Source organism: Pezoporus wallicus, unplaced genomic scaffold (genome assembly GCF_028554395.1).
Source record: "Pezoporus wallicus isolate ANWC-B61680 ecotype Strahan unplaced genomic scaffold, APGP_CSIRO_Pwel_v1 contig_2384, whole genome shotgun sequence".
Lineage (NCBI taxonomy): Eukaryota > Metazoa > Chordata > Aves > Psittaciformes > Psittacidae > Pezoporus > Pezoporus wallicus.
Genome location: NW_026640488.1, coordinates 6,479,418 through 6,496,351, shown reverse-complemented (window position 1 = coordinate 6,496,351; position 16,934 = coordinate 6,479,418). Strand labels below are relative to the sequence as shown.

General features: G+C 36.1%; 1 protein-coding gene across 2 annotated transcripts in view; it reads left to right on the top strand.

Moving 5' to 3' along the window:
* The window catches only part of SPOCK3 (SPARC (osteonectin), cwcv and kazal like domains proteoglycan 3), a 187,032-nt gene that overhangs the window by 103,500 nt on the left and 66,598 nt on the right, over positions 1-16,934 (top strand). For both annotated transcript variants that reach the window (XM_057419064.1, XM_057419063.1), the window contains exon 5: positions 16,211-16,337. In XM_057419064.1, coding sequence (XP_057275047.1) covers positions 16,211-16,337 — 127 coding nt within the window. The remainder of the gene's footprint in view (positions 1-16,210; positions 16,338-16,934) is intronic.

Below are 16,934 nucleotides of genomic sequence, written 5' to 3'. Positions count from 1 at the left end.
TTGCTATGCATTTTTTTTTCTTCCCAGACCTCTACATCAACCTGTCAGTATTATCTCCCAGTTTTCTGATGTTATCAGACACCATTCATAAATTCAGAAGATATCATACCAATGGAAAAGATAAAAAGTTGAAAGCTTTCCTGTCTCTTTTTTTTATTTGGTTTTTCTCCCCCTTCTCTGTGGGTGCAAGACAAGTGGTGCTGATATGCACTCTTCCATCTATCTAAAGAGCACTTGGAAGATAACAGTACAATAAATTGACAGTTGGCTAGATGATCTTAAAGAAATTCTGATTTTCATAGAAATGCCATAGCTGTAAACTAGTGTTAGGATACAGAACCTTACTTTTCTGAGGCACTGCTACACAGACAAGTCGCATTCTCTTAAAAACTCATGAGCTGTATCATTTGTGACTTGCATGTGTTCTTCTAACACCTGATTAAAAACATCAACTAAAAACATCACAGCATTTGTCACAACTGAGTTAATGTAATCACAACAGCAAAATGAGTTCAAGTTAATTAATTTAAATATCATATAAAGATTTCTTGTAATCCTGAGCACCACTGCGTAAGACAATTTTCTTTCCAAGTATGTGCTCTGTCTTAGAATCTGTAACTACAGTGTCGTGGTTTAAACCCAGTCAGGTAACTTGTTCACTCACTCCCAGTGAGTGGTGCCGAGCTGACAACAATCGAGGTCCGTGTCCGTCTCCCCCCCCCCTGCACCGGGGCTCTCTCCTTCCCCGCTCCCGGAGGAACGGGGAGGAGGATCGAGAGAGTGCAACTCCTACGGGTTGAGACAAGAACAGTCCAGCAACAAATCACCACCGCTACTATCAGCTAAAACAATGATAAGGGAAAATAACAAGGGAAGAGTATACGATACCACCGGCCAAGAAAACGAGTTCCACCCGGAAGCTCCTGTCCTTCCGGGTAACTCCCAGTTACCCCCCACCCCGGGCATGATGTGCTGTGGTATGGAATACCTCCCCAGCTAGCCCGGGTCAGGCGCCCCGTCTCTGCTTCCTCACAGCTTCCCCTCCTCCCTGGCAGAGCATGAGCCTCACAGAATCCTTGGTCAGGGTAAACATCACTTAGCAACAACCGACAACATCGGCTTCACCAACGCTGTTCTCAAACTAGAAGTCAAAACACAGCACTGCACCAGTTAACACAAAGGAAAAAACATGACTGCTACTGCTGAACCCAGGACACTACAGGCATGATATTGCAATGCTTTTGAAATAATTTTAGGGAGATAATGCATTTTGGCTGTAATTTTAGATTAGATATAGGGAAGAAGTTTCTAAATCTCCCTTCTGTCAGTTTAAAGTCATTCCTACTTGTCCTGTCACTACATGCCCTTGTATTGCTCCTTAGCACAAGGGAGTAGATAGTAAATAAAGAGGCTTGGTTCTATCTATTATGTCATTTTCTTGTTTAGCAGAACTGTTCTTGATTTAGACTAGAATGAGCTAATTTCAAAGTTTTTTGATTTAAACAGGTGTTCAGAGCAGATAGAATTATATTACACAGTACCTATAATGTATCAGATTAATGTAAAAAACATTTTAACTTTTTAAGCAAAACAGGTATGGTACTTCTGGAGGTGTAGAGAACAATAAATTAAAACTGGCAGGTTTAAGAAGTTGAGCTATCAGGTGATGGGAGGTCACACTGATGTAGTTTAGTGTAGAATGAAAGCTAAAGCTTTGGGAGGGGGTTGGTGGGGAGGGAGGGTCAGAGGGTGGCAGGTAATGCTCACTGTAGAGCTGTGATGTAGAGCAAAGAACATTTATTAAGATGAATGGCTGCAAGGTTCTGTGCTACGGAGACTCTGAAGGAGCAATTAAGGGATTCTCAGCCCCCTGAACGTGAATACTCTGGATGTATTCTTTGTAACAGTGGCTCGTCATTCCTCACAGGTGCAGTGAGGATCTTGGATTTGCTAAATACAATCTGGAGATGCAGATACTTCCTTATGCCTCTCCTTGAATTTTACAGTTTTGGCTCAAAATAGTTCTGTGTTGCATATCCATTATAAAAAAAAAAAAAAAAAAAAAGAAAAGAAAATGGTAGTAAGCTTGAAATAGACTGCTGTATGTGGTGTTAGAAAACAATTTCAGGTAATTTTTGCCCTCTGAAGAGTTGATTATTCTCTGTTTTTCTTCCCATGTCTCAGTTGATGTGAGAAAAGACGATGATGGTGGAACTATCGTCGATATAAATAAGGTGCAAAAAGAGAAGAACATTAGTAGCCATAGTGAATGCAATAGAAGTTTGGTTTAAATTCAGTGCTGATTTTAGGATACTTCCAGAAGTTAGATTGTGCCATACTCTTTTTCTGTTGAAGTGCTAAAACTAAAGCTGATATAATTAAAAACAATAAAACATATGAAACCACATCAATCCAGTAAAACATTCAAAGATAAGTAGTGGGGCAGATCAATTTGCCAGTTGAACAATTATGGAAACAAATGCTTCCTTTTCTCTTTATGGAGGGGGGGCAGGAAAAGGCCACTGAAGAATTTTTTTTTTTTTATAGTTTCTGTCAAGGAAACAGGAAGAGCTTTTACAAGCTGCGCCCATTAATATCAGCAGCACTTTTTGTTTTCTTTTTCTCTGTAGTGTGATGGTTTTGTCAGCTAAACCTGGGATCTGATAAGGAAGAGTCAGCTTTTGCTTTGCACATTATAAATCAGTGATTTTTCATTTGAGCAAGGTGTGTAAACAGAGATAGTGTGTTCTGCTGATAATTGCAAAAATTATGAGCTGTACACTAAGAACTCAAGACCATAGAGGTGGAGTGGATTTGCAGTATATGTGCATCCATGTATGTTTATCTCCATACATATTAACATATATTTTGGTGTATGTGTATCAAATCGTGAAGATAAGAAAGAAGCATGCACTATCGGGGATAAAGCACCACATTTAAAAGTGTTGAAGAACTATTGAAATAAAAGTGAACTGTGACATTTGGATCCTAAATGATAATGCCAAATACATAATTGGGATGAGTTAGGGATTTGGGAGCATTAGTAAAAATCTATAGTAATACCATGAAGAGGAGTTGTACTAATACAGTCTTGTAGTGATGCCTGGGTGTTTTAGAGGTGCTACTCAAGAGAAGGCATTTGTGCATTATTTCCCTCTCTTCCACCTCCGCAGTGGAGAATGTGAGGAATCGCAGGACTGGCATAATAACCATGTTATAGTCTAAGCAGTATTTAAAGTGCTACAGACAGCATTGAGTTGGCTATGACCTTAAAGATTGCTAGATAGTGGGAGGATGCAGTAGTCAGCCTCCAGCCCTAGATGACAAAGTGTGGTTTAAGAGATACGTGTGAATGTGCTTTCTATTATTCCATGCCTTACAGTCAGTACACAGCATAAGGATAAAATTATTAATATGGAACAGGATGTAGTCCAGATCCTGAATGCATTTGGAATGTAATGTCCCAAGGTCCTTTGAATGATCTTGCAGCCTCTGTGGACTGTCTATATAGATATGGTCATTGCAATCTTGAATTAGGTATAGAGCAGTTGTAGTGTCTGTAGCTATTCTACTGGAACGGTTCCCACAGTACTGTGTCATTTGAATGCCTATAATTCAGGAAGAATATTGAGAGGTAAAGAGTATTCAGGAAAGATCCACAAGAATAGCTGAAAACATACCTTATCATAAAAGACAGCAGAAAAATCATACATATTTGTATTTGCAGTAGAAAGAGAAAGAAGGCTGTGCAACTGCTGCTTGAGTATTTATACAGAATCTTTTTTAACATGCTCCTCGAAGTAGCATAGATGTGTTAAGATTTCAGAGAGGAATCTGTATTAGAAAGTCTGAGGGTAACTTCTTCTAACTTTGTAATATACAAGTCTCTTAATGTGTTATGTGTGAAGCCTGTTCTTGTTATAAAGCAAGTGCTGATAGTAGAATTGGTAGCAATTTAGTCAGATGTGAAGTAGTCTTCTTTAAATAATGTCGTACCATTTTTTTCCCCCCTTGTGCTTGCTCTGTACAGGGAATGTTGCTGTGTCTCATCCTTGGTATCACAACATTGTAGGAAAGTATGAGTAACCACTCTGACATGTGGCACAATTCCTGAATTATATTTGCTCAGTAAAAAAAGAAACAACAAAAAAACCCTCCTCTTCTCCCTACCCAAACCTACTTCAAGCTGAAAGAAATCACTTTGATTTAGTACAGATGAAATTGGAGGTTTTTAAACAGGTTGGGCTGACCCTGTAAAGCCAAGAATGGCAAATATATTTGTCTGAGATAAATAACAAATGTGAAATGAAAATCCTGAGAGAAAGCTAAAACATTATTTCACCAGGTCTTTGCTGCTGTTACATGGTTACTAATTCATTCTCTTGCTGTCTGTCAGACTAATGTGTGACGCTTAACAAGTCTGTTTCTTCTAGTTCTGAATTTTGCCACTTTGCTTAAATACAATGACAGAATCATAGAATGGTGATCTGAGACTCTTCTTCATTTCATGATCTGAAAATAAAGTAGGTCTAAGATCATGTTGCTGTCAGTAGGCCATCTCAAATAATATCTGCTTTGACTTTGCAATCTCATTTTTAAACTTGTTAAAGTTTTATATGTAATATATGGTAAAATCACATCAGCACTTACAAAAAACTTTAGTTGAGAGCTTTTCAATCATTGCTCTGTAGGGGGGACACACATCAAAGAATAGTCTGTGTTAATAACAATTTCATAAATATTGACAGGAAAAGACTCATTAAGAAAACTTGATTTTTTGAATATGTAGTTTATGTGTAGTGTACATAAAACTGAAAAAATGAATTTTCATACAGAAGAAATTGTAAAAATTCTATCACTGTCACTTCATTTAAATGTAAAGCTGAATTTTATACTTGTATTGTGTATTCTGTGTTATCATAGAACAGAGGAAACAGATTCTGCAACATCTGCCTTAGGGTAATGACATAAATGGACAAAAATCCAAAGAAGCTTTCTTGAGGGAGAGAGGAAGTAACCTTTCTGGGAGAAAAAAAGAAATCCCTTTATTTAACCCATAAGAAAAAGACATGAAGGTATTAGAGCTGCCAAGCAGTGCTGAAATCTTTGGAGGAAGATGAATAGAGGATACTATGGGATTTTTCGAGAGTAAGAATATTTGATCAGAAACATTATATGAATATATAAGGAAGTGTGAAAAGGGCTTTTGGTTGGTGTGGTTTGGATTTTGGGTTGTTTTTTGATTATTGGTTTGGTTTGTGGGTTTTGGTTTGTTTTTTCTCCTGAGGGGAATTGCATCATTTCAGTATTTTATGTCATTGCTGGGAAGGTGATGTGTTTTCCAGAATGTTACAAATACTGTTCATGAGAATGCACTGTCACCTTAAGTAATTTTAGCATTGGTATAGGAATATGAGAATACCTTCCTTGTAGATGAGAATTTTTTTTTTTACTACATGAAATGGATAGTTTATAAAAAGTACACAAACAGATGAGATTTTGGAAAAAAATGAGCAAGTACGGAAAAAAATGAAAAGCCTAAATGTTCATGCTATGCATTATTTTAACTCCAATAATATATCAATTACTTTGCAGAAATGTTTCTTCTGTACTTACTATTCAGAAGGAAGAAAAGCATGTTCTTTTGAAATTGATGTTGAACTGATATTTTCTACCTACCTGAAGAGCTGAATATAAAGTTTTGAAGAATGCAAATAACCTTTTAAGTATTCAAAGAAATAAAAGTTTTAGGTTGCATGCTGACTCTCAAATTCAAGTGATTGGCACAGCAGACATGTTTGATGATGATAATAAAAGGGGAAAATGGAAATCCTTCTTTCAGATTTTGAAATATATATTCTGATGCTTATAAATGTACTACCTTATTTTGTGTCTTCATTGTCAAGTAGACACTGTGATTGATCCAGTGTGAGGGAAGAATGAGCTAGGAGTATGGGCCACAAGAGTGCAACTTGTACTTGCAAAGCAGTGAAAAAGATTGTGTGAGAATCACTCTGTCAGCAGGGCTCTGAATGAGATGAGTGGAATATCAATCTACCTTTATAATAGAAAGAAATTTTTTTTAGCAGCCAGTGTTTTGAACCAGCTATTTTCTAGTGCAAATTTTTCTGTATTTATACTCAAAATAGAGTAGTAAATCTTGTAGGAGTGACCATTGTAATAGTAATCAAAATATTGTCACTTTTTGTCTTCTTTGGACTGTAGAAGTGATTCCTAGTTATTTGACTAATTTCATTTATTTTCATTTATTTTTAATTTACTTTTTTATGTTTCAGTTACTCTTCTTCTCTGAGTTTTTATGACTTATAGGCATTAAAATGCTTTCTGATGAGAACCGTGTCTGTAATCAGGCTATCAAATGCAGGTAACAAAAGCATCGTAATATGCAAAACAGCCTCTGAAATGATAACTTTGAATTCTTTGTCAATAATAGACATGTAAGCATTAAAAAAATTAAATCAATACACAACCCTGCAGTTTTGCTAATACAAAACATACTGATACATAGAACCAGCATTTAAATGATGAGTGCACTTTGCTTTTTATTAGGGCCTTTTAGATTCCTGCTAAACAAACTGTTAAGAATGTAAGACTTGACACATTTTTCTGGTTATTATATCTAGTTCTTAACATTATCTTCATTGACTGAAGAGGACTGGTTTATGTCTTCAGGAAAAAAAAAAGTAGTATACTGCTTTATTAAATAATAAGTAAAACAAAAAGGAAATTATTTGCACTTCCGTGTTATCTGTATCAGAAACAATGTTGAAGAATTTCTGCTTTCTTTTGGAACAGAAATTGATGTCTTTGTTGAGTTTTTTTCCGTCAGTAACACTAATCACTAGTGTACATGTTTATATTTAAAGAGGTAAACTGCAAGGCTGACACAAAATCTATGTAATGTTCTGTCTTGGCCAAATAAAAAATGATGGGTTTGAGAGCTGCTTAATAATTCTTTTGGCTTTATAAAATGAAAGCATTTTTCAGAAAAGGTGATAACTCTAAGTGAAATGATTATAAAATTGCATTTGCAGCAAGGTTGAGCACTTAGATTAACATAGAAAGCACTCATTAAATACATTTGCATATCTTGGTAAGTCATGAAAAGGTGAAGTTTATAAGTGAACATTCTCTATTAAAAATCTTTCTGAAATAGTACATTATTGCTTTACCAAAGTGGGATGTCTGTATGTATGAATCTCAATTTTATTTTTTAATTTTGTCTGTACATTATAACAACTAAAATATGTACAAAATAATTTGAGGCCTCAGTTCCAAAATCGGTGAAAATTGTGAGCATTCCATGTAGTCACTGGAGCTATTCAAACTTGCTTAACTTTATTTCTGTCAGTTTCTGTAGTGCTTGTGGAAGCTTTAACCATTGATTGTTATCATGGAGATATCATGGAAGTTTTAAGATTTTACAGATGAAAAATATAAAGCCATTTTCTAAAAATAGCACTTAAATTATTATGAAAATTAGGAGATGCTGGGCTTCTCACTGCCTGTTTCGGTGAGTTAGAATGCGTATATTCACTGAAAGGAAAGTTGTCATGCTTAGGTTAATATTTTTATGAAATGGCAAAAGTCATCTAACCAATGGGAATTAGGAAAAATAGTAGCTGAGTTGATAAGCTTAAAAATTAAGTCAGTATTACCAAGGTGATTTTTCACCATCTACAATATGTGAAAATAATAACTAGCAGAGAAAGCATCTTTATCATTTAAATGACAGTAAGTATTCATATAATTTCAAATAATTGAAATACCTTTTTCTGTAACTTCACTGTTCTTTCCCTGCATGATTTTCTTTTCTTTACCTTTACATAGCTACAAAATATATCCTTCAAAATGTTGCACTGGAGAGTCAAAAAAATGCCAGCCTTTGAGTAACATTTTGCTTTGCATATTGAGTATACACAGAGTTTTGATCATAGTAAACTTCTTTCATGTACAAGGGTCTTTTCATGTTCTGTACAGTTTCTGAAAACAGTAATCCTTGAAAACTTCTAATAGTAGTTGTTCCTACTATTATGTGGCCTCAGCTTTGCTGTATCATTTTATGATGTATTTTGTCAGAAATTGTTTGCTGTGATAACTTATGGCTGTTACACCCAGCAGGTTTTTATCATTATTGCTAAAGTAGGTGTCAACCCAGATCATTGTATTAATCTGTTCTGCGCAGAACTAACAATTCAGGATAAGCAAGTAACTGTTAGATTACATTTTGTATTGTTTTATGAGGTATCTGAAAAAGATTGTGTGGATATTGCATAGTCTGGATTCAAAGCCTATGATTCTTTAGCAACTTGTATTCCTGCAGTTTCATTTTACTTCTGAGGGTAATGGGGTTTTTCTAAATTACATTGCTGTAGCCCTTTTGACCGCATCTGCCCCTGGGAACTTGGTGAAGAAATAGTTTTCATCATGAAAAGGGAGAAAACAAGTGTGAAGGCCATGGTTTGTTTATGTAATCTGTAGGAATTGTTGTTGCATGTGGATGGATGTGTGCGTTGGGTCTTAATATGTTTCTGTGTGCCTGCCATCCAACTTTTTCTTCCTTTATAGTTTTACAGATGTTTATTCAGTCTCTGTGGAGCCTGGAGAAAAAGTAAGGGATGAGAATGTAGTACATGCTGGCTCAAATTATCAGGTGGTGGTTTTTCTGTTGTGAGGAGGGCAGTTTGGCTCTTAGAAGGAAGACGGTTTTGACAATGATGCTGTAATTTACAAAGACGAACTTGGCAAATTGTTGTTCTAGTTAAAAACAAAAAATAGTGAAAGAATAGGGGTAATTTTCCTGGTATTCTGTGTTAAAATGAGCTCTTCTTTCTGGATAGGTTGATTGGGGTGCAGTGAAGCTAATAAAGAGAGTAATGTAATGTTCTTTTAAAAAGAAATTTTGGTTTTCCTCAAAAAAAAAAAAAAGGAAGGAAAGGAAAAAACTGAAGCTTAAAAAAGGGGAGCAAAACCCCCTGTGTGTCTACATTAATGATTTGGTTCAATTGGGACTGTGCTACTGTAGGAAAATCTGATCATCTCACTTAGGTTGCTTTGGTTTTAATAGTGGAATGGCTCTCAGGGTGTATGAAATTTCCAATGAAAAAACATAAAAGGTGTTCCAGGGTCCTACCTAATGCATGCCAGCATGCCAGACAAGAATGAGGTCAAAGTTAACAAACTAAACAGAAAAGCAGTCCATCACCACTTTCCCCCAAAAGCATGGTCTTTAGCGTCTCAGCACCTGATGTTTCACTCTGTATGCGTAATCCTGTGGTACCTGTTTGCTAATGCAGATGTAGTGGTTGTGTTCATTGGCAGAGTTATATGTTATTTTGTTATTCAAGGTCTATGTCTAAAATACTGCTGAATTAGTCCAAAAGACTTCTATAATCTTTAGGGATCATTCTGTTGTTGCTATAGAAGCGTAGCATCCTGAATGGTAGTTGTGATATGTGGAGCCTGATGCAACAGGCTAAAACTATGGCCCACCGAAAGGCAATGGAAGTTTTCTTACCAAATTCAACAGGACCAAGATTTTCTCAACAATCTTTAAATTCTAACCTACGCACAACTGACAAATTAAAAATGTTGTATCTTAACTTTGTTCAATGAAAATTCACTGCCATTGTACTGTAGAAGTTAAAAAACATGACATTTGCATTTGATGATGTCAGCTTTGAAGCCTGTAGGAAGTTAACTTGTATCCCAGGCTATGCTGGGAAGGGGTTATCTTCTTATGTTGCAAATATCTGTTAAGTACTGATCTTTGCTAGGTAATGATCGTTAGTGATGAAAGGATTTCTCAGTGTAGCCTCTAGATGGCGCAGTGATTCGGACTTTTTGTACATTCATGTGATGTTGGACGGATGCCTGCATAGAAAATAGCCTCTACGGAAATAAGACCCTTTACTGTAAAAAAAAAAATCCTATTGCTTTGTTGAAAGACAGTACAGGTGTAACAAAATTGCCAACATTAAAAGAACTGGAAAATGTATGAATAATCTAGAGATCAATGCATATTTTAACTGTCTTCTAGAGGTAGTGTTGGTTCTATGCATTATAGAATTCTTCATATCTCATGTTGGAGGCCCATAAAGGTATGCTGAAGAGCCAAATCAGAATTCCTGTGATAGGTGAATTGCTCTGCCATGCAAAAATGCCTGCATCATCCAAGGTCTTCTTCTAATGTGTTCTTTACTTCTGGACCTATAGTTTTAATCTTCCCTCTTTGGACCACTTTGTTTAAACAATTTTTACAATGTATGAGCAGAATACATGCAACCTAAAAGTATAAAATCGTAGAATGGTTAGGTTTAGAAAGGACCTTAAGATCATTAGTTCTGCCGTGCATCCTTTTGATGCAGTCCAGCATACAGTTGGGTTTCTGGGTTGTGAGCTCACACTGCCAGCTCGTGTTCCAGTTTCTTGTCAACCAGCACCCCTAAGTCCTTCTCCACAGGGCTGCTCTCAATCCATTCTCCATCCAGCATGGCTTCCCTAAGGGCAAATGGTTCTTGACAAATTTGGTGACTTTCTACAACATGACTATGGTGTTGGTGGCTAAGGCAAGATTGACTGATGTCATCTACCTGGACTTAAGCAATACATTTGACACTGTCTTGTATGACATCCTTGTCTTTAAATTGAAGAAGCATGGGTTTGATGGATGGACCACTCACTGGATACGGTGGTACTCCAAGGTCCTACTACCTCCTTCCTCCATCCTGCATGTGGGTCAGGGAAATCCTAAGCACAAATAGAGGCTGGGTGGAGAATAGATAACAGCCCTGAGGAGAAGGACTTGGGGGTGTTCGTTGATGAGAAACTTAACATGAGCTGACAGTGTGCTCTTGCAGCCCAGAAAGCCAACTGGGTACAGGGCTGCATCAAGAGAAATGTGACCAGCAGGTCAAGGGAGGTGATTCTTCCACTCTGCTCCGCTCTTGTGAGACCCCACCTGGAGAACTGTGTTCAGCTCTGGCCCCCAACATAAGAAGGATGTTGACCTGTTGGAGCGAGTCCAGGGGAGGGCCACAAAGGCCAGACAAGCTGAGAGTTGGACTTGTCAGGTTGGAGAGGCGAAGGCTCTGGAAAGACCTTATAGCAGTTTCCAGTACCTAAAGGGAACGTACAAGAAAGCCGGTGAGGGACTTTTTCACAAGGGCATGTAGTGATAGGACAAGGGGGAATAGCTTTAAACTGAAAAAGGGAAGATTTAGATTAGATATTAGGAAGAAGCTTACTGTGAGGATGGTGAGACACTGGCACAGGTTGCCCAAAAGTTGTGGGTGCCCCATCTTTGGCAGTCTTCAAGGCCAGGTTGGATGGGGCTTTGAGCAGCCTGGTGTAGTGGAAGGTGACCCTGCCCATGGCAGGGTTGTTATTACTAGATCATCTTTAAGGTCCTTTCCAATCCGAACCATTCTATGATTTGTGTGTTGCTGTGCATTCTTTCTTTTTCTGTCTTGTTAAAATACTCTACTTCCTAATGTCACTCAATAAAAGTGAAGTAAATATTATTCCAGGAAATTTCAGCAGGATTCAGCATTACTTGAAGCTGTTGTTTGTTTTGTGGTGGGGTGTTTTTTGGTTTTGTTTGGTGGGTTGCTTTTTTTTGTTTGTTTGTTTGTTGTTTTGTTTTTAATAGATATGGCTGTTTTGTTTAGAATTTGGTTTAATATATATATATATATATATATATATGCATTTAGAATAATGTAGTGGTTTCTTTCACCTGACAAAGTAGGCAGAACAGTGATGAAAATAATGGAGCTATGTGACAACAAGGCAAAAAAGTACCTTAAAGCGTAGACTTATCTTTTTAATAATATATGTAGGTGGAAGGAGGTAGTAAGAACTTGTATTCTTAAGATATCTTGTTTTCCTTTTCCTGTGTAGTTGAGTAAATAGCATTTTCTTCCTACATGCACAGAAAGAAATATTCTGAAATAATACTCTGATGCTTAGAGCTCATGACAAAAATGATAGATGATACTCAATTTTCTAACCTAAGGTTGGGTGAAGATGCTGGGGAAAAATAATAGCTGAATTAATATAATCTCACATGCACCTGCTAAGCATTATGGTGGTTCATCAAGAAATGCAAATGTCTTGCCACTACTGTTAATTTAAAGTTGCTAAAATATTTTTTGATTCCAACAGTAACTTTATTAGCCTTTGGTTGTTTTTGGCTTAGGTTTATTCAATTATTGTTGGTTTCTAAAGAGTGATTTCTCTAGTATTTGTTAGGAGTTGTGCAAAATAATGAAGCAAGGCTAATATAGACATACACAGAGACAGGCAGTAATGTCTTGGTTTGTTTTGACATTTGAAAGAAACATTTCAACAATATATTGACAGCTATCATTTTCTTCCAGGATGCTTTAACATGATAAGGTAACTTTTCAAGTAAATCCATTCAACTCTAATGAAACCAAACTGGATTTTGTAATATAAGTGGGTTTTTTTTTCAGATTACATTAATCTGACAGAGCCCAGTTGTGTCCCCCAGAGGCCATGGCAAAACATAATCAGGCAGTCTTTAAATTGGAATAATTCTGAAATCTCTAAAAAATGCAAACGTAGCTATCGGACAAGAGTTGGAGGAGTCCTTTGAAAAATTGGAGGTTTAGTAATTCAAATTTGTTTCCATCAGTTGGCATTTGAAGACCTGTGTTTGAAGATTCTCATATCTAGCTATGCAATGTAATTTTTCCAAGTGAATTGGGCACTCATGCATTTTATAGATGTCATTACGTAAGTCACGTTGCTTAAGAGTTGCTTGCAGCTAAATTTTCAATGGTTACTTCAGGCGTTCTCAAAGTATTTGCAGACAAATCACTGTGTACACAGGAAGGTAAGTTTTATGTATGCAAACAGGTACATAGGCTAGAATAATTGGGCAGATTGGCTAATTATGTTTCTAGGCTTGCAGTTCCATATGCAGTCTGAAATCATATGTACAATTTGGTGTATGCAAATTAATGCACTCACAAGTGTTGCTGGTAAATTAAACCCATATACTTAATTTTACACTTTAGGTGTCAACAAGTATCACATAAGGTGGAGCTTGTGCATGCACTAATAGATCTTTATTAGGCAGATCCCAAAGCCCTTTTCAGGAAATTAAGACTTTTCAGTGGAAGAGGTTGACTTTTATGTGGCATCATATATTTATTGTGACAAAATACTAACAAACCCAAAAACATTTTTAGTGATTGCAGTGGTGTTGTGGTTTAAGCCCACCTGGTAAAAAATTTAATGGCAGAATTTTAGTAACTGCAAGTTGTAGTGGTATGGGTGGTCTTGCATATAGAATCGAAAGTAATAAATACGAGCAAGATAGAAGTGATTTCTTAATAGTCAAGTAATTGATTTCTTTGTTTACTATTTTTTCCCGAACATTTTAAAATTTAAAAATGCATTGCTTTAGCTGCATATTTCAAGTAAATTATAACAAATTATATTGTAGTTGAGCAGACTTTCTGTGTATTATTTCATGATGTTGGCAACATACACCACTGATTTTAATTCAACATGATTTATATCATCACAATAGTTTTTCAGTTATTTCCATGGCATAGAATCATAGAAGAGTATGTATGCTCATTGCCTAGCTTTAATGAAAATAAACATAACACCTGGTCACAAAATTAGTCAACAGGAACAAATATGATGTAGTTAAGAATGGTGAGTAGAAATGTGTACATAATTAAAGGACATTGTTAATATATTTTATGAAATGTATGTGTCTACCATAACTAGTATTAAAAATGTTTTTAATTGATTTTTCATATTTGCCTGTCGTCTCAGTGACTGACAAGCAAGAAATAGTTGTTCAATAGTTCTAATAATGCAGAGTCTAGTTTCCACATCATCATACTAAAGTTTCTGAGCAGATGCCCATACAAAGAATTTCCATGACCAGGTGTCTCTGGACTGATACATTCAAGGTATCATTATTTATAATTTATTTATAATTATACCTTCCATTCCAAGTTTAAAAAAATTACAGATATTACAGGAAAGTTATTAGATTTTGATAAGAGTGATCTGCTGGTCTCAGGTGAGTTTTGTGTAATAGGAAACTTGACTCTCTTCAATGTAAATGGGTGCCCTGGAACATTCTGCATTTAAAAGGCTAACAAAGCAGAGGTTAGTTGAGGAGAAGGTAATCTATCTGGCTGGATAAAATATTTTCCATTTTCTTCATACCTCTCCACTGGCTGTCACAGACCTGTGATTTCCATCTACTGAGCTTGTTCTGCTGTCCACCTTCCTTGTTGTACTTCTGAGACACATGATTCTCTTTTCCTTCCTTTCTGTTTTTTTTTTCTTGTGTCTTTTCTTGTTGAGGGCATGTACAAGCGTGCACATATGCTTTTGGCGGCCTTTAGTCACCACTGGTCCTTTCTTTGATATGTTTTAGGCATCTACACCCAACAGTCCCTGTGTGTCTTACAAATCCTGCTTCTAGTTTCTGATTTTTGCCATAAGTGGTGTTCTCCCTGTTGATATCTGGAACTTTTGCAATTGATTTATGCAGTGGTTTGGAGTTACTGTATTTCAGATAAACAGAAATTGCATCAGGTTGGTAGCTGGGACCTTGGTCCTGCCAGTAACCTCAGGCTACTGGGGCACTTCTGGAAAACTGGGAGCTATAAAAGTAATAAGAAGTAAGAGAAGCCATCTAAAAATCTAATTATGTTGAGCTCATGTGGATGTCTGGAAAACTGTCAGACAAGTGAGAGGAGCAGCAATAGTTAGGTTATTACTATATATTATACATGTACAGAGATACAGTTCAACTTTGCTTTTCTTTGCTATAATAGAAATAAAATGGTCTGTTCTAAGTGTTTAAATGATGCAACTCAGCAGAAAGGACTGTTGTTTATTATTAATTAGGGTGATAGGTTTCAATTTTTTCCTTTTTCTTTAAACTTCCTGGTGGACATAAGCCCCACTCATTATGCTACATGTACTTGAAGCTGTTACTGTTTTTTAAGAAGTAACTGATAATTTCTGTGTACAAAATTTCGGGTTCCTGTTTACACTGTAAAAAACTCTGCACAGTTCAAAATTTCGCCACACAACAACATCTGAATGTAAACTTCTAGCTGACATGATTTATTTTTTTTTTCTTCTTAAAGGCCACATTTAGAGCCCAAATTATGAACAGCACAGAAACATTAGCATAGCTTGGCAATGTTTTTGGTTTTGATCATCACCAGTTTACTGTTAAGTGTGTGCTTTAGCCTTGTACTGTGAACACCCTAAAAACAAAGGATGAGGAGTTTATTTTCTCTTCATTTCACTTCTTTGTATTACTCCAGTCAAGTTCTTCTCAAACAGCATTTCATGACTAATTAGTAAAATAGTTCTTGTTTATCTGTAGGTGATCCAAGCTCAACGAGTTCTGCTCCATTAGAAAGGATTTTATTCGAGGTGTTTTTTTTTAAATTTGAACATTTACTGCTTGAATATGTCCTGAAAAGTCATTGCTGTATTATAAGCATAATCAGTTTTAGATATCTCAGTAAGATCCCAAGCAGAAAACACAGTATAAAAATCATGCATTATTCTTCTATTTTCTTATTTATATGAAAGCCATTAATAGATAAAGCAGATCAGTTCCGTGCTCCAGTGCACCTTCTTTTTTTTTCCTTTGAACTTTGCATTGGTTGCTAGAGTCTGAATTTTAAGATATGTAAGCTGTGAAAAGCTGTGGTCAAAGTGGGGCAAACAGTACTCTGAAGGGCCACCTACTTGTTTCTGTAGTATTTATGATGTAATTTTCTAGTACTTAAACGTTAACTTCTAAAACACCAGTATTAATAAAACAGCTCCATTCATACTGTTTAATAACAACAAAAAAGTAAATACTACACAAGTCAGACATCTTTCACTGATCATTAAGTGTAAAAGTCACCAAAGCATCATCTTCATCATCATCTTCTACTAAGAAAGTGAAATAATATGCAGGTATCATGTATTGCTACAGTAGGGTATAAAGGTAAACGACTGTATGTGAAAGACTGTGGCAGCCCTTTACTTAGAAGAAAATTGAAATTATTAATGATTGAAATTATGTATGGCTTACTTTTTGTAAAGGCTTATTAAAATACCCTGAATGTGTTGTATTTTTACTACTGCTTATCAGAATTACATACTTTTTGTTTACTTACAGTATGAAAGAGGCTGGTTTAGGCCATAAACAGTGGAGGGGTGGTCCTATTTCATCAAACTGCAAGCAGTGTCCGGTAGTTTATACCAATCCTGTTTGTGGATCAGATGGTCACACATACTCTTCTCAGGTAAGAATTAAATAAATAACTTAATTATTCTTTCATTGTTCCCATCAATTCCAGCTCTTGGAAAATAAAATACTGTATTGTAGCACAAATCAACATTTATTTGTTTAAACTAAAATACATATTACTGATTGAAACTGACGGCAATTCTTGTGTATTGTAAGGCAAAAAAGCAAAACGGTAGCAAATTCTAAGCCGCATGAAACAGTAATACCCAAAGCAGCACAGTATGCGAGTGCCCCACAATATGACACAGCTCTAGATTAAGTCTGTCTGCAGCAGACACCAAGGCAGGGTTTTGAGCAAGGTAAAAATTGTTGTGTTTCCGCAGTTGGGGGTAGGATAAATATGTTAAGTCAGATTTTCCAGTTGACAATTATGGGAATGCTTTACATTCCAAGCACATAGCCATAAATGTAACATAGCCACATAAAAATACTGTAATAGTGTAAATAATTGTTGCATATCATTCCTTCTTGCAACATGCCTTCTATGTATTTGAAGGCTATAACCAAATCTTCCTTCTGTATTCATTGACCTTGTCTTTTCCTTCATACTTATTTGGAGACAGAATAGTAAATAAAAAAATACTAGTCAGTT